This window comes from Pelodiscus sinensis, chromosome 7 (assembly GCF_049634645.1).
Source record: "Pelodiscus sinensis isolate JC-2024 chromosome 7, ASM4963464v1, whole genome shotgun sequence".
NCBI classification, from domain to species: domain Eukaryota; kingdom Metazoa; phylum Chordata; order Testudines; family Trionychidae; genus Pelodiscus; species Pelodiscus sinensis.
This window is the reverse complement of record NC_134717.1, coordinates 7,920,167-7,938,876: the sequence shown is the minus strand read 5'-3', so window position 1 is coordinate 7,938,876 and position 18,710 is coordinate 7,920,167. Positions and strand designations below refer to the sequence as shown.

General features: G+C 41.6%; 1 protein-coding gene across 20 annotated transcripts in view; it reads left to right on the top strand.

Annotated features, from left to right (window-relative positions):
- Positions 1–18,710, top strand: part of CLASP1 (cytoplasmic linker associated protein 1) — a 250,998-nt gene that overhangs the window by 165,940 nt on the left and 66,348 nt on the right. For 19 of the 20 annotated variants that reach the window (XM_075933080.1, XM_075933085.1, XM_075933082.1 and 16 more), the window contains 2 exons: positions 428–535; positions 4,252–4,419. In XM_075933080.1, coding sequence (XP_075789195.1) covers positions 428–535; positions 4,252–4,419 — 276 coding nt within the window. Of the gene's footprint in view, positions 1–427; positions 536–4,251; positions 4,420–11,901; positions 12,010–16,727; positions 16,791–18,710 lie in introns of all 20 variants that reach the window. The other variant, XM_075933099.1, reaches the window with a different exon arrangement.

Below are 18,710 nucleotides of genomic sequence, written 5' to 3'. Positions count from 1 at the left end.
AAGGGTAACTCTTGGAGCTGATTTTTTCCAACATGAGCACAGTGGGCTTGCCTGAGACAAATATACATGGCCAGGTGGCGTAAGCAGAATCTGTTACTGATGCATGCTAGTTTGTAAGTGGAGAGAGGGGTCTGAAAGCATCGGTGCCCAAATGAGATTTTCTGGGTCACCTGCTATGCCCACATATGTCCATATTGTTCCTTCCTGTCAAAAACAATTGTAATTGCATTTTAAACGGCAAGTGCCATTCCAGGGAATTCTCTTATCAATGTTACTTGTGCCTCACTGCATCCTGTCCCTTCTCCCCCCTTAAAAAAAAAAAAAAAAAAAAAAGTCTGTATAGAACAGACAGCATGTTAGATGTCACAGCAAAGTTTCCCCTTAGGACCCATCAGCTAACGCTCCACTTTTTTTTTGCATTTCCCAGGTCGGATCCGTACAAGGAGGCAAAGCTCTGGAAGTGCCACAAGTGTTAGCTCTACACCTGCCGATACCCGAGGCCGCAGCCGTGCTAAAGTCGTTTCGCAGTCCCAGCGTAAGAAGCTTTTCTTTTAATGGGCGAGCGGGGAAAGGGGCAGCGCTCATTAATATTCTCTCTTGCTTGTATTGTGGCCGTGCCAATGGGACCCCATTGTGCTAGCCACTGCATGCGCATATTGCAGAAAGGAGCTCACAGTTCAAGTCGTTCTTAAAGAATAGGGCCTGAGATTTAAATACTTAGGCTTAGAAATGGCTGGCATTTTGCTCAATGTGCTGCACAGCTGAAAAATTCCAGTCATGGAAATTTGTCATTGTGTATCAGACTAGATTGACTTAAATCTGTAAAGTACTCCCCAGTCAGACACCTTCCTTGTATCTGCAGCCTACTACTGTCTGTTGGTTTCCTGTCCTCCTAAGCTTCTCTTGCTTATGTTCTCTCATCTTGAGATGTGTAAAGCATGAGCTAAGTTAATGTGTAAAATGTCAGGGGTTGTTATCTTCTTATAGATTTAGGAGGAAAAGATGCACTCCCTGGTCCACAGGGCACATCCTGGCTCTGAAGGTCTGGTTTCCTTTCATGGCATGACTCGTGCATGTAAGGAGAGCAGAGTTTCTGCCATATGGATTGGAGAGGAGAATTTTGTCCTCTGGCTCAGAAATGTTTTAAAGGGTTTGCATATGAAAAGCATGTTTCCAAGAAGAGAAGGTGCCTCTTGATAGATTGAGGAGTTAAGTTTGCATGGTAAAGTGGGAAGAAGGCTCTTTGTTATGAGGTCTTGTCTTGGTTTGCAACCTTACTGCAAAACATCTGCTTTGTTCATGGTGTCTCTTCACTGAATGTCAGGTTAGAGGGGTGAAGGAACAGTTTTAAAGTCATTACTTTGGAGGTGGTTTCAAACAGAAAACCTCAAGTCTTGAACACCTCCATACTGTGGTGGTAACAGGCTTGGATTTGGGTGCCTGGCTCCATGTCCAGTCCACACAGGAAATGGCCTTTTCTTTGACTCCTGATCAGATGAACCTGAAATATCTCAAGCGGACTGCAGTTCAAAACGGTGGAAATCTGACTGAAGCAATTGATCTCTCAAGGTTTCTCTCATTTGGTGCTGAAATCTCTCAGGAATAGCATGTGACTCTTCAGGGCAGTCAAATATAAACCCAATCCCTATCTCTAATTTGGTGTCAAATCCTAACCCAGATCTGAACACCATCCGGATCTCAGTATCATCTCCTAGACCAACCTCTGCATGAAATAAACTGCTCTAGAGTGAAAATGTCACTAGAAAGTCTCCTCTGACTCACAGTCTGGGCAACCCTGTTGCCTTTTTCAGAGTAGCTCAGCTGTAAATTAGGGAGAATTTGGTTCACCATAGTAGGGATGTAAGCGACTAGTCCACTATTCGATAAGCAAAAGCTTATCTGATGGTCGACACACTAGTCAACTAATCGCTCTCCCTTCCGCTTCCTCTCTCAGAAAGAGGGAGCAGGGGAGGGGGAGGAGGGAGAGGCGAGGTGCTGGAGGGAGCCAGCTTAAAAGCTGGTTTCCTCCAGCCGCGTGGGAGGAGGGCATGGGCGCAGTGGTGGCGTTCCACCTTTGACATGTACAAGAGGCCCAACAGAGTCCCTTGCTGGCCTCAGGCTCCATGTGGCATTTCAGTCTTTGAAATGCATAGGAGCCCCTCTTGTACATTTCAAAGACAGGACTCCATGCCTGGCACTTCTGCCTTTAAAAGGTAGCAATAACCGGGTGGGCTCTTGCCACATTTCAAAGCGGAAGTGCCCGAATCGAATAGTTGATGGAAATTCCATTGACTATTGGATTAATTGATCTAATTTTAACATCCCCATTCCATGGGTGATTGGCTTCACTCAAAGAAATGTGTGAGGCTGGGGAAATGAAGTGTCAGTGTGAAAATGTAGACAAGCTGGGCCCTGCTACTTGTGTGCACGTTAACTCACTGTATTTTGCAAATGCTTGGGAGCAACGTATGTTTGTAAATAAATCAGTTCACATTATCTATAACAATGCATGCTCAGCTCTATATTGTCTTACTGTCTTTTAATCCACTTTTTGCCTGTCCTTTGGTCTGCTCTCATAAACAAGGATCCAGATCAGCTAATCCTGCTGGTGGTAAGAAATATTTTCCGTTTCTCACACTTTTTCTCATGTGCTCTCTTTTCACAGTTGTTAACTATTTTGACATCTAGGCCTCCCTAGGCTCCTTATTCACATGAGAGGTTGAAAAGCCAAGTTCTTTAAATAAATTCAAAATGTCAGATTTGTATTATGGTTGCCTAAGCTTTCCATGATAATAAATTCAATAAGCATACATTCTGTGTAGTGAGGGTATCGCTTTGTGACGCTACTGTAGGAATTGCAAAGAGGATCCTGTGATGTAAACCCTGGGTGTCAAATTGTTCCGAATCAATTCAGCCCTTTGAAGTGGAATCACACCAAAGTAACTGGGAGTATTTGTCCTTCTGGGTGCTGCATTACTGTAAAAGAGGAGGTACACATGATTAATATCAATTGCAAATGTTCGGGCTTTGGAGCATTCCCAGTGCCATATGTTGTATCTGCGGTGGCAGTGGGGGGGAACGACTTGAGAGCTTCAAAGTCTTTTCAAAATTTCAACTGCAGAGAATAGGAAAGGCCGAGTAAGCTTATAATGTAAAGCTGATGGCCAAAGTTTGTTTCTATCAACCAATAAAGTTGTGTCAATTTTTACATTAGAGATTCCAGATCAATTTTCTGACTCATCTGTTACTAATTATGTGTCAATGACTCTTCTGATGGAAATTATTAGAGCTGTGTGAATATTAAAAAAATCAGCCCGTGAATATTATTCAGCTTGACTTTTTGCACAGCTTTCAGAGGTACTTTCCTTGGATAATTTAGTAAACAAGTGTAGTGAGAGGAGAAGTCTCAGAAACAGACTATTTTCAAGGTTATCTTTATACAGCTAAGGAAGCAAAATAGGGTCTTAAGCCCAGTTCTTTTAAAATCCTCTGTGCTTATTATCTTTAAGCAAACATCCAGGAGAATAAACTTTGCATTTGAAAATGTGAGTATTCCCACCAAAACTTAATTCCCCGAGTTTCTTTGATCTAGCCAGGCAACAGAAACATGCCATGGGAACCATGTGTCCAGTCAGAAATGCCAGATGCAGCTCTGATTTCAAATGTGAAATAATGAAGAGCTTGTATGCTCTGTGTGAATAAATATTGGTCAGGAGGCTGTTTGCGAAGATCAGAGTCTAGAAAAATGTGATCTGTTCATGGACAATTCAAACAGAAAAGTAAAACTGGCCAAATATTGCCATTTGTTACATATAATTCACCCAGCTGCAAACTTCTAGTTAAGCAATTTTAATTTCAGCCATTCACACAGATCTACAAAGTACATATTTGTGATCACAAGCTGTGGTAGCCATATCCACAGGGCTTCATATAATTGGGTTGTTTATCACCTTACTCGAATTCTGGGTCGAGATAGGGTTCTTAATTTTTCCCCACTGGATTATTTTATGTAAAAATTAGTTCTTTAGCTGCACTGGTCAGGCAACCTGAATAATACAAACCCAATTGTTGAGTTGTGCAGGGCCTGAGCCAATGTCCCTTGAAAGATTTCCATGTACTCTTCTGCAGCCTTTGGTCTATCCTGTAGATGGAACTCTTTTGATTCCAGGCCCTGTTTCAAAGTGTTTAAAATGCCTATTTTGAATTTTCCAAAAGATTTATCACGCTTTCTTACTTCTGGTTCTTTTGTAGCTGGCAGCCGGTCTAGTTCCCCAGGCAAGCTGCTGGGAAGCGCGTACGGTGGACTGACCAGCGGAGCAGCCAGAGTCCCACCAGTGCCATCATCCTCAGAGAAACGCAGCAAGATCCCTCGAAGCCAGGGATGCAGCCGAGAGACAAGCCCCAGCAGAATAGGACTAGGTAAGAATTCTCTCCGCTGTGATGCCTCAGTGAGCTTGCGCAAGGGCAGGTTATTCGTGCTAACAAGGAAACGACACAACTGCGTTTTACCATTGTACGCTTTTCAATCCTTAAATTACAACATTAATTACCATGTGTAGAAACATGATTAGGGAGTCATTTAAGTTTTCCACGTTGATTTGTGTTTTCAGCGTGGGTCAAAAGAGTGGGGGATGCCCTCTATTCAAAATAGCTGCATCATCTTTGTTGTTTCTGAGTCAGGATGAGGAAAGCATTAAGTAAAGGAGAGAGCCCACCGTTACAAGAATCTCAGGCTTAAATAAAGCTGAATGGCCCAGTCCTGCGAGGAGCTGAGCAACTTCTGTGAAATGCTGAACACCCTGGGAAGTGATTAGTCAGAGAGCACTCAGCACCTTGCAGGATGGGGAGTCATGTTTCTAAATTTGGCACGCTGAACAGTTTGTGCTTCACCTTGTATATTCTGGAATCTTTTATTAGAGTGCATTTTAGAGTCACTTGCTAAGTATTTTGCTCACAAATATTTTTGTATATGTGTAAATGTACTGTGTGCACTTTTATTTTCAAGTTTACCAGCAGGCTCTCTAATTCAATTTAAATCAATTAAACAAACATAATTCCTGAGATGTTTACAAACATAGTCTTCCTTTTGCATGAAAGCAGAAATTAGTCTCTATATATGTTCTTTGGAGAAGCCAAAGCTATACTCATTGCTGCTAATTTTGTTGATCTAAAATGTATTTGAAGAAATGTACTAAAGGTTATGTGGGGAAATAAATTCTTATAAATGATTTTTTTCATTAAAAAGTAATATAGTTTTACAGAATTCATAAGAAGTTGCAAGTAAGCCGCTTGTGTGAAATTGTAGCTTTATTGAAAGAAATGAGAGTTTTTGCCATTGCCTTCAATAGGGCTAGGATTTCAGCCAGTGTATTTTAAATGTAAGTCCACTGTTCAGTTTATAGCATATTAAATGTCACCATAGGCATAGAAGCACTCCTTCTTTATTTATATTTCAGATTTATTGAAATGATCTTAGTAGATCTCTCTAAGAGCATATCCTGAATCATCATCCATTAGATTTTACCAAAATATGGTGAATATTTTTCAAAGTTCAAATTTCTTCTCCCTGTTGTTACCTGTTTTTATTATTTATGTATGAACATATTGTGCTCTTTTGTTTAATGTTTTAAATATTCAAGCTGCCCCATTATCTATTGAGGTTAACTATCTGCTGTCATTCTGCAAACTAGTACTGTCAGCTAAAATGAAACAAAGCGATAGCACCATCGTGTTTCTGTTTATGCTTCTAATCACATTATGTGGATTATTTTGAAACAATTCTTATTATCCGAAGGAAATTTATTTTGCACAAATCACTCTTGGGTTGTGTGCATTCAGGTAAATGATGGGAGCCTTGGAGAATTCCATGTAACTTGTAGCCCATCACTCTTCCACGCCTCCACAGCAGAACGTATCAGTGCTCTTTCCTTGGCAGTGCCAGGATTCTGTCAAATCTGTCAGTCTTCTCTTTCCTTCTGGGTTACTGGTTGAAGCCTCCTCTGTGGAATCAGGGTGGGGTTTTGTTTGTTTGTTTAATTTTTTTGTTTTGGTTTAGTTTTGTATTGGTTTAATACCCAAATGTAGAAACCCTTTTAGAAACTGGACCCTGTGTAATGCAATAAAGTTTGTTTGGATTGAATTATACTTGAAAAGTTAGTTTAAGATCTCTCCGTCCTTTTTACAATGCCCTCCCCATGTATTAATTGCCCTGTGTTTTTCTTAAATTATTTTGTATTTTACTTTGTCAGGAGTCTCAGATCTTTTTTTACCCTCCCTAATCACAGAGCGTCCATTTAATCAGCTAGCACCTCCTACCCGACACATCGCAAGCATATTGATAGGCGCTCTCATGCTCTGATTTAGCCAAGCTCTTAAGTATGTTAAACAAGGGAGTAGTTCATTGGCTTGAATGGGACTTGTTCATATTCTTAACATTATGCACATGCTTAATTACTGTTTTGAATCGGAGCCTTAGCTTTGAGGGAAGTGTTAATGAGTAGTAAATGGCTTGATTTTCAAATGTGCCCAGCTATTGCAGCTGCATTCGTGTTCATTAGTATTGAAAAATCAGACCATTAGCTTAGGACTCCTGGATCCTATTTTTGGCTTAGTCACTGACTCATGTGAATTTTGAGTAACTAATTTAGGGCCAGATTATGACCAATCTGTTGTATACACAAGAGAGAGAGCTCACTCCTTCTTGTGCCACCACCAGTATACTCCAAGGGCCATCCACAAGGGCAGATTTTATGCTCCTCTGGGGGCAGAGACTGTGTGAGGTTAGTACTGTAGTGGTAATGGGGGTACAAGTCCTTTCCTGGCCTCTTTCCCCTTCCTTACTGGTGAGGAGTATAGCAGTTGTGTGCTTCCCTTTTTTGACAGACACCTGTGATATGTACTGTGTCTTTGTAAGTTATCATGTCTCTTTGAGATTCTCCTGGGCTGGTCAGGCTCCATGCCACCCCTAAAATCACACTGGAGGTCCAGGAATGAAAGTCCCCATAGAAAGAAAATGCATTTGATATGGAAGGCATTGCTTCAAGCAGCGTCGTTAGGAAGACCAGTGTTGCCTGTGCTTCGCAGGTATCTCAGTGAGCATTCTCATATATATGAGTTAGCACTGTCATACGTATCTTGGTTAGCATTACACTGAGTAGATGCTGTGAGATTAAACAATCCCCTTCTCTGTGGAGAGTTTTAAATTTTAAAATAACATGCAGGAACTTAGCTGTTTCCTGGGGTGCTGATGATGGGTTTGGGAGCTGAGTAACTAACTCCCCGTGCACCAATTGGATTCCAAAAGGATCATAAATATTCAAGAGTAAAGTTTGTTTTCCTTCAGAGTGGGTAGCTAATCAACCTGCTGGTATGGTAGCAGGCCCAGTTTACCATCACAATCACAGAACTTTATCTCCTCAGAGCTTTTCGTTCATCTGCTGCAACGAGCAAGGGAGTTCTGGAACTAGGCTTCTACCAGCTATATGCAGCCTTTTTGCTGTGGGTGTTATCTGGGGGCTGTTTAAGCAGGTTTGGCAGAAACTTTGAGATGCTGCCTTTCCTGCAAAAGGGACAGCATAGAACCCAGCACTGGGCCCTTAAGATCTACTTGAACTGTGATTTGTGTAAGTCAGGTGTCTTGCATACATTAGATCAGGGTTTCCCAACCTATGGGTCGGGATCCAAATATGGGTCGCCATTACATTTCAAAAGGGTCACCAAGTGTCTCCCCAGGTGGCTTTGTCCTCCCTCCTCCCCCCGTTTTTGAATTGCCTTGGGTCACCAACTCTTCCTGAATTGTCCAAATGGGTCCCCACCTGGAAAAGGTTGGGGACCCCTGTATTAGATGGATGACTAAGGAAAAGAGCCAGATCCTACTGGTGGTCACATAAGTCAACTGTTTGGCTTTCCTAGGACTACAGCTGGTCCCCGACTTACAAACGCATCGATATACAACCAACTGCACTTATGACCAGACTCCCATTAAGCTCGGCCCTGACTTACGAATGGTGATCCACGCTTACGAACAGTGCCGTCCCATTGAAATGAATGGGGCCCGACTTACGAACACATCGAGTTACGACCAAGTGCTTGGAACGTAACTCGTTCGTAAGTTGGGGACCGGCTGTATCTAAAGGAGTAAGACAAGTCCGCTATTGCCATATAGCTTTCTAATAACAATCTCCTCCTCATGCCCTTTTAGATTAGATGGAAAGTTTGTAGTATACAGCATGGCTCCGGAAAGTCTCCCTTGCTTTGACACCACTCAAAGTTGCACCAAAAGCTGGCTCTCAACATAGTGGGTGGCCAAGGTGAATTAATTTTTTTTTTTTTTAAGAAGGCCCCATTTCCCCTGAGTGAAAATAGCCGATCCTGCTGTCTTCCCCTTATCATTTTGTCTCTCCCCGCGCTTTAGTTTTCCTTCATTTTGGAATTTGACTGGCCACCTGCCTTATGCTCCATACTTTTTGGAATGGGATCCTAAAGTTAAGCCTTCAGGCTGTCTGGCTTTTTTCTAGTTGGATGAGTTCTTCCTGCAGACAGACTCCCCTTGGAATCACAACAACTCCTGAAATGTGGCATCCTTTTCAGCCAGTGTTTGTCTTGTCCTGTTCAAGGCACTATAGAATTGCAGGATAAATCACTGGGAGTTAATGTCATTTTTCTTTTTTGTGGTCCTTCTGTTCCTGTCACTCATTCTCTTTCCCTTGTGTATGTATCTATTTCCAGCAATATTAATGTCTCATTTTTCTTGTTGCTTGGGTAATGTGTCCAGTGAGTGACATCACATCTCAGTATTCTGTTTTGATTTGTAATTTCCAAGAGTACAAATGCCTCATAATGCATGTAGGCTTTTAAATCCATAAATAAAGGAAAACATGATGCCTGTATATCCCACTGAGAATATGTTCTAGGCCTAGGGAATTTAAATCAGGAAGAAGACTGACAGATGAAAGATGCATTTCATAAAAGTACTTGTGATAAATGAATGCCTATGCAAACTGCATCCATGTGAAGGTTGTCAATATTTACATGTAAGCATGTGACCCAAGAGTGAACAGTCCAATTTTTAGAGAACCCCATAGTTCTGAGTGTGTATATTTCTCATGTAGCTTACCTCTGGGAATTTTCCTTTCACCTATAGCTCACTCTTAGCTTCCTGTCCCTGCCGTTTATGTATATATTTATATTTGAGGCGTCTGTATTTTTGGTCCTAATTTCATTCACTCCATGACAGTCCTACTTATTATAATACCACTGCTCTCTGTCATTCATAACTTTCTAGGCTTCTGGGCCATGGTGGTGTTATAATCAAGTTGGTCTGTAGTTCGTCTTGTATTGTTCAACATCAAAATTTGGACATCAGAACCATTAATTTATCAAAGAGGTTAATGAGTTGGGTTTTGGAAAACTGGGAGGAATTTGAGAAAGTAGGCATCTGGCAATGGTTTATATCTGAATTTCTTACTCTATATGAGAAGGATTCTATATTGTCCTGTACTGTTATACTCCAGTGGATACTTTGAAGGGTGTTAGACCCAGCAATTAACCACTAACATAAAAACAGATGATTTACTTCTAACTCTGTCCTCCTCATCCCTAATATTCTAATCTTTAGTAATGAGGACTGCAAAAATATTCAATTCACGTTTCTTGGTGATTCTACACAACTGGTCCCAGAGTGCTAAATTTTTCCATTACCTTGGTTCTGTTTGCACTGTCCCCCAGCACCTTTAGGAGTGAGCAGGCACTATCAACATTTACAAGAATTTACATATTAAGGCCGAGGTGGCAACCTGCAAGCCGAGAACCACATGTGGCCTATCGAGTTCCGTGTGTGGCCCAAGATACATTTTGTTCACCGTTGCCCACATGCAGAGTTGCCAGATTCCTCTGGTTTCAGTCCACATAGTTTTTTCCTATCCGTATTACTAAAGTGACACGCATGTAAAGCAAAGGCACGTGAAGTGAGGTACGTGCTGATTGTACATAACGTTGGCTGTGAGAATCGTGTGCTCCCTCTGTGTCCAATTGAAGCGCTGCTATGCTTCAGTCGGCGCACACTGCAAATTCTAGTTACTCAAGCACAGTTAACAAAACTACCTATCCCAAGAGACTGTCTTGGTTACGACAATCTTGCAGCCCACTGAGACGAAGCAGGGTCACTGATGTGACCCATTCGCTGGCCTAGGTTGCCCACCTCTGCTGTAAGGCATGCATAAGACTTAGTTTTGCAAATATGAACATCTTGCTCTGCACTGAGAATGGAGCAGACAGATAAGAGTAGGTGACAGCACTATGGTATGTGCCTCTGCACCTTTGCCATCCAGATTAAAGCTAAAGGATCTGATTTTAGTCCGGGCACTGTGGACAGTTCCTTCAGGAACTTTCCTAGCTGCTCATTTAAAAATAGCTACTTTCATTTCCAAAGACTAGGACAGTGAAAAGAGACTGTACAATCATTAAATTATGCAAGGTAAACTCACGGTGCTTAATTGTAACTCAGGTTCTCTTTGTTACATATACAAATGTGATACTGTGCATTCTCTCTTATGCAGAACTAATTTAGGACTCATTGGCATCTGCTACCCTATCCAACTGCAGTAGAGATTTCAAAGAAATAAACCAGTTACAATTTACATGAGGCAGTTTTGCTGCTGTTCAGTCTTTATCCTGTACTCAAATTATTGGAATTAATAGTGTGTCCGAGATCAGAATCTGGCTCAGTAAGGCTATGTCTACACAGCAGTGCTATTTCGGAATAATTGACGTTATTCCAAAATAACAGTCTGTGTCTATACTACAAGTAGTTATTCTGACATAGTGTCAAAATAATGGTGAGTTGGAGGACGTCTTGCTCCAATTCCTGTAACCCTCCTTTTACGAGGAGCATGGAAAATCAGAGGAAGAGTGCTCTGTCTCAGACTTTCTGCTTTGTGGACAGTGCCAAAAGCTGAAATAAGCTATTTTGACTTAAGCTACACAATTGACGTAACTGAAGTTGTGTAGCTTATTTCGGCTTTAGCCCTGCTGTGTAGACATGCCTCAAAAGTTATGTTGGGGAAAGGAGTGCAAGGAGTATATTTCTGCTTTTAGATAGGGATGTGAATGGTTAACCAGTAAGATTCACTGTTACTGGGTGATGTGCACCGGTTATAGATTAAACAGTTAAACATAACATTTAAACAGTTAACTGATTAAATAGGATTTTACATCTGTACTTTTAGCTGTATTGGGCAATAAAAAATTAGTCAGCTTTTGGTAAAAGGACAGAAACAATTGAGACACATGTTGTTTTAGGATTAAAATAGCTTTGTAACCCTCTCTATTCACAATATTGCTCAAGGGGAAATTTACCTCTGTAAATCTGTACACTTCAATTATTTTCCCCCAAGAAATTTGACCATAAGAAAACTATCCTTGCAAAAGCCAAACATACACAGAAATGGCTTTTTCTTTTGTGGCAGTTTTTTTTTTTTTTTAATTCTGATCATGTTACAAATGCTTTCCCCTTCTTTTAAAATACTGTTTTTCTTGTAAGTAAGCAAAATCCAGAAAGGTTTCTTTTAGCCTCTGCTGTTTTGCATGCTTCTGTAGCAGCAGAGCTTAGCCACTCATTTAAATGAATGAAGATCTCTTGCTCTACTCAAATAACAAAGCTTGGATTGCTTGTGAGAAAAACATACTGCCCACCAGATAGTTGGTGGTACTGAATCTTCAGGTTAAAAACACAGCTCAGAATGTAGTACAGTTGGTTTGTGAAAAGCCTGAGGTGGCTGTAGCAGATGAGAATTACTGGTGTAATTATTACCTTAACTAACAGAAATGTGACTTGACTTACTAAGCTGTCTGTCCTCATTAAACTTGTTCACCTTCTCTGAAACTCTCCATGCTGCATGCTAGCACGGAGCAGCCGTATCCCCCGACCCAGCATGAGTCAGGGGTGCAGCCGCGATACCAGCCGTGAGAGCAGTCGAGATACAAGCCCTGCTCGGGGCTTCCCTCCACTTGGTGAGTACTTGTAGGCATTGGAGCTTTAAGGGTCGATTTCCCTTTCCCCGTTCTGATTGTCTGTTCAAGACACTGCCAGGTGGAATGAACTTGTTTTCTTCCTCTGTTCACTTCCTTACACTCCCCCCTTCCAGCCCTGCTTCCTCTTTATTCTCTTCTGCATGTTTCAATTCTGATTCTTAGTGTTTCCTTGTAGTAGAAAGTCCCTTGATCCTGAACTCCTGTGATAATTTCAGTTTAAGTCCATTTGTACAGAACGCTGCTGTGTTTCACCTAAAAAGACTGTGCTAGTGTTTTTTGATGGATAACTGTGCAAGGAATCCTACTTGTGCAGCTCAGAGTATGGCTATTAGCACCACGAAGCCTATTGCAGAGAGACTTTAATTATACCCAAATTGATCTGAAAGCTAAATAGAAAAAGAGAAACCATAATGTCACACTAAACTCCAGTTGAGAGATCAAACTTCGTTTTATTTAAAAGTGCTATACACTGCTGTTAGCCACTGATTTGTAAGTTGGAAATGCCATTGTGACAGAAATTCTCCTCAAGTTTGAGCTTTTTGCTCTCTGAAAGGTTGAAGGCTTTAACTAACATGGTCTTTCAATTTAAACGTACAGTACAAATATAAAATCTCATTATGGATTATCATATGCAGACATTTTTGTTCTTCAAAGGCCTGAAACAATAGGATAGTTAATGTTTCTGATCAAATGTCATATCATATCTGTCAGAATATATCACCTGTTGTACAAAAGAATTGTTTGTCATCTCAGGACAAAATACAGTGGATCTCTTTCTAGTTCTATAGCTATGGGTTTGGTTTTCAAAGTGGGGGAAAGAAATTACGATGGATTCAGTTGTCAGGGTTGGCATATGCAAAAGCTGTAGGCTCTAGCTTTATAGCTGGTGACATAGTGCAACTTTATGGAATATTGCATAATTGGATCCAGAATACCAATTTGGGCTTGATATAACTTTAATTTACAAAATTAGAGCCAAGAGTTGCAGAAGTAAATGAACTGAGGTATATGGGGATTATGCACTCCAATGAGACCAGGAAGGGAGGTAAAACAAAATGGCTGAAATGCTCCTCTTTGGTCCTCAACTCTGATCATTCTTTTCATTCTGTGTTTGTACAGTATGTGGGTAGAGTGAAATGTGAAAGTCGAGATTTGCAGGGTAGATCAGAGGATATTTTGCTTAGTGATAGAAGAAAAGTACTTTTGGCCGAAGTGCGATATCGGAGAATACTATGCTAAGTCGATTAAACTGCTATTTCTCTGAATTTTCATTGACAGCTGACTAACTTGTTATGCTTCCTGATTAATCTTGGTTTTGGAACTGAATTATTAACAATGTAATTGGAGTTTCCATTATTGGTTTTATCAGTTAATCTTGGGCTATTATTTAGGACTTGATCCAACCCCTGCCCCACCAGCAGAGGGAGAGGGGAAAGGGGGACAATTGTCTAGCCACATAGCTTATTTAAAAGGGCCCAGGCGCCCCCAGTTGCCATCGGCAGCTACATGCTGCTCCTGAAAGCGGCCCACACATCCCTGTGGCCTCCAGGGTGTACTCCACCCCCCCCCGCCCCCCTGCCCCAAGCACTGAATCTGCAGCTCCCATTGGCTGGGAACTGCGACCAAGCTGCAAGGGTGTTGTCTGTGGGCAGTAGTGCACAGACACCCCTTGTTTCCTCCCCCCCACCCCACACAAGGCGCTCCAAGGAGGGGAGGGATGAGGCTCGATTGGGAGCCATACAAGGTAAGTGCCACTACCCCAATGCCCCTCCCTCACCCCAACCCCCTGCCACAATCCACAGCCTGCACCCAACTCCCCTCCCCCCAAGCCTAACCCTGCACCCCCTCCCACGCCAAGACTCCCTCCCAGAGTCTGTACTCCATCCCACTTCCCCAGCATAGTGAAAGTGAGCGAGGGTGGTTGGGTGGGGAAGAGCAAGTGATGGAGGGAAGGGGATGGAGTGGGTGGGACTGAGTCTCAGATGAAGGGTGGGACAGGAGTGTGGCCTCAAGGAAGGGGGGGAAAGGCCTGTGGATTTGCATGGTTCGACAGCCAGCAAATCTACCAGGGAAAAGCAAGCAGCAGGTGTGGGGAGGAGCCCTATCTTGGGATGTACATCAAAGGTCTGTTCTTGTATATTTAGAGGTGCACCCTTCACATAGGAAGTAAGCAGACAGTGAGCTTGTTCCATAAAAAAGGGAACAAAAGACTTGGCTGAAATCACCAGAGAGAAGTTTTGGAGAGAAGCTTCTTTAGACAGGAGAATAATTGTTCACTAAGTTTAGGCTTTTGGAGCTGGAGCAGTGCTGCAGAATTCCACCAGGAGCAAGTGACTTTGGAATGCGTGCCATGGTGTAGTTTTACATGTAACTGTTTCTTATCTTACACTGGTTTTTATTTCAATCTTTATTCTTTCTTGCTTACATTTCCATTTGTTTATAATTGAATTCAAGTGCTGTGCCTTTTACAGGAGCAGTGATCTGAGATAAAACTGGTCAATTGTGGCAGACTTTTGTTTTGGGAACAAATGATCTGGGATTTCTCTGGGTATCCCATGATTATGGGCCGGGTACCATAGGGGGCACTTTGAAAGGACGCAGGAGCTGGAGTGCAACTGTTCTCAATTCTGCAGGCAGACAGGTCTGGTATAGCCCAGAGAAGAGTGTTTGAATTGCTAACAGGCTTTTTGTGTAAGAGGGCTAACACCGAGTAAGACACTGTCACTCTAGAGGTTGGTGGTTACAGCAAGGATCATAACCGTGGATGTAGTTTTACTCACATTGGTAAAGATTAGCTTGTATGCCACTGGACTTAGGGTAACCTAATGTTCTGGTCATGATCACACTAAAAACCTGACCCTTCTAGAGGCAGCATGTGGCCCCCCAGGATGTCACCAGAGCCATGTGCAGATGTAAACATTTGCCTGCACCGAGCAAGTTGCAGAGCTAGGTTCTAAAGCAGGGAATACAGATGATGAAGTTCCAACAGTAATGTAACCTTGAGCGACGTGGCCAAGTATAGGTATTTTGTATTCCCCTGTTTCTTCTTGGTCCTTGGTCCCACAGGGAGATCCATATGCATGCACAGGAAGGGTCTTCCTTGTGAAGCTTAATATCTAACACTCTTACTGATCCTATAAACTTTCCTTTCCAGAGTCATTTTTTATATCCATTCTCACTTAAATAAATGTATGGGGCTTTGGACTCCGTTTTTATAGATTGCATTGCACACCCTGAATATCTTCTAGCCCACTGCTGTGAGAAACTAATTTTTTATGTATTGTTCTCATGTTTTGTATGTAATTTTAATGTATTTACAAATGTTTTGTCATTAAACAGAAAAATCCTTTGAGTTCTTGTAATGTGCATATATGTGCACCATTGACAATATGTATACAGGCCGTCCCTGCTATAAGTCACCCCGGAATACATCCATTCTGCATTAAAGTTGTTGACGCTTGTAGGAATTGATGTGTTACAAGTGCTCCCATTCCTCGCTCTTCAGTCACACCAAAAAATAAATAAATAAATTGCACAAATGGAAGTCAGCCATGGGAAAAATCATTCCCCACTTTAGGTTGTTTCACTGCAAGTCCAATTTTTTGGGACTGTATCTTGGACTTACAGTGCAGACGGGCCTGTATAACTTATAAATTCTGAACCTTGTTCAAATGTAGCTTGCTTCCACTATTAATAGCGACAAGCAAAGTATAGAGTTCAGGAGGACTGTTGTATTGACTGAGGATGACTCACATGAGCCGAGTGCAAAACCAAGCCTTTACTTTAGTGTTTTTGAGTTATGTGAGCACAAAATTGCTAGACATATGGAGAAAGCTCTTTAAAAACACTTAAATACTTTAGAAATGGCTGAACCAATTTTTTCCAGCATTCCAAAACAAATGACCTTTGTGCTGAAACTAAGAATGGGAAAACTTTGCTCTTAAGGAATTTGAAGTTATGATCCATTGAAAATCGGGCTAAAATGGAAGATGGACTCCAATCTTCACTGCAGCCTTAGCTACTATATAAAGGTGGTGTGTGTATATATACGTATTGCACTCTTTCTCTATGCACATATGCATATAATATATTGATATAAACACAACAACTATTTACAAAAGTGTTACAGCAATAGAACTGTCATAGCCACAATGGCTTTTGTATATATGTGTGTGTTTATAAAACTAAAATATTTAACAAAAGGGCTATGCCCAGTGGCTTATTTATTTCCCTGTATGACTCCTTACACTTTTGTGACAACTGACATTGCAAGCACAGTTTCTAATCATTCCTCTTGGCTTCACTTTGCGATTTAGATTGATCCCATCTAAATCCTGTTTCAAGTTAAATGTTCCCCATTCTCATACCAGCTGTTTTTAGGATCTGTGGTTCTGGAGCATGACTGGCACTCATCAGTCTTTGCTGAACTGCACACAGTTTGGTACTCTTAAAAACAACGTATTTGTTTGTCACACATTGTGTTTGTGGTTGTGGGGGAAAGGAGGAAGCTGCTGATGGAGATTTTGCCTTGGGGCTTGCACTGTTCTTGTTGTGCATTCATACACAATGGCATTTCCTTTCACTACAAAACACCCATGTTGGTAGTAATCGTGTACATCCCTTTTGAACAGTGGCATTTTGTGTGTTGGGTACTTGTGTGTTAATCCTGTGGGTGTTGCCATTCCTTTTACTTGCAGCTTCTCGACGTCATTCCAGGTCCACTAGTGCTCTCTCCACTGCTGATTCTGTTGGGCAGTCAGGTGAACAAGTGCTAACTGCATGAATCTGCTTCTTAATATAGCCGTGTTGTACAACCACGTTACCATTTGTTGTCATGCATATCAGCCAGCTCTTGGCATGTGCTTTTCATCACAGTGGGGTTTTTGTTGAACATGCTTCTTTAATTTTAATTTATTGGATGTTTTTATTTTGATTTAAGTGCTTTAGGAGCATCATGAGCTGTGTACAAACAAATAAAGGGAGTTCCCAGACAGTCTTCATTCCACCTTGCGAACTGATCAGCTGTGCAGCCTGGATAGCGCCTGAGGGATGCCAAGCACTCGCAACTTTCATTAATGTCAATGCGAGTTGCAGGTGCTTGAGTTCAGATCCTTACTGGTCAGCTCCTGCATCCTGCTGCGTATTCCCAAATCTCATCTAAGTCAATGGGAGTTAGGACCACTCAGCGCCTTGCAGGGTCAAGCCCCAGAAGCACAAGCGTGACACAAAATTTGCACTGGATGGGCTTTTTAAGTGAAATTTGCTAATGTAAGATTTCCTAATATATAATTTGTAAGAGCTGGTCCAAACCTCATTCAAGTCAAGAGAGAGACTCCCTTTAAAGGCCACTAAGATTAATGGGATAAATAATGAGGCTCTCACCTGCTCTTTATTGAAACAAAATTCCCATTGAATGTATGGGCCAAATCCTCAATATTGAGCACATGCCACTGCCTTGGAAATCATTTGATTTCCGTGGAAGTTTTTCTTTAATAAGAAAGGGTGAGGACATAGAGCAGTGGGAATTTAGCTGGCAAGAGTGGTGTGAGGATTACAGGAGTTAGCCTAATAGTGTAGCTACAAAACTGTCCTTTCCATAAAGCAGAGTGGAGGCATTGGGGGAAGGGATAGCTCAGTGGTTTGAGCGTTGGCCTGCTAAACCCAGGGTTGTGAGTTCAATCCTTGCTGGTTTAGGGATTTGGGGCAAAAAGTTGTCAGATGGTAGTTGATCCTGCTGTGAATGCAGGGGACTGGACTTGATGACCTTTCAAGGTCCCTTCTAGTTCTAGGAGATAGGTAATCTCCATTTAAAAAAAAAATTAATGGCCCGATCATTTAAGGTGTTAATTCTCCTTCCCTTAGGGTGAGGTTGAATTAAATGTCTGTTATTTAACCCAAACCCTCAGAATTGGTTCTCTATTATTTAGTGATTCTACCCCCCTACCCCCTCCCCCCCAAAAAATTCTGAGTTGAATTGTCTTTGACCTTTAGACATGTACAGGCCATAATTCAAATTTGATGCATTTCACAGAATACTTAAAATAACTGAAAAACTGCAATATGAGGCCAAAGTCTAGACTACACCTGTTCCTTTTCCACTTCTTAAGAAAAACGCTGTATTTTTAGCATCTGTAAATTCGCCCTACGTATGATCAAGCACAACACAGTAAGTAACCTTTGTCTTTGTGAAGACCAATGCCATTGGGAATTTTGGCTCCATATAGCTGATAAAATCAGGCCACAAGTAGACCTAACTTCCCTTTTTAAAAATGAACTAAATTTTCAAAGGAGTTTTGCTTCCAAATCCCACTGAATTTCCTTGAGAATTGAGTGCCCAATTTCCTTGGTCACCATATAACTCCCTAGTAGTGAACAGACCCACTGAATAGCATGATACCAGCTGGCATAGACTTTACAATGCACAGGATTTAACTCACGTAAGAAATCCCACTGAAATCAGCTTACCTCTTGGAAGAGTCAGATGTAATCGTTTAGCAGGTTTCAAACTGTCCTGAATTGTCAATAGGACATTTGACCAATCTTTCATCTTAACTAGAGTTCTTCAGAACATTTGAAAAACATGTGTCTGACATTGAGGTCATTATGGCTCCACTCATGTCACTCTTTAACACGTAGAATTCGTGTTGAAATAAAAGGGAGCATACATGCTCAAAGACAAC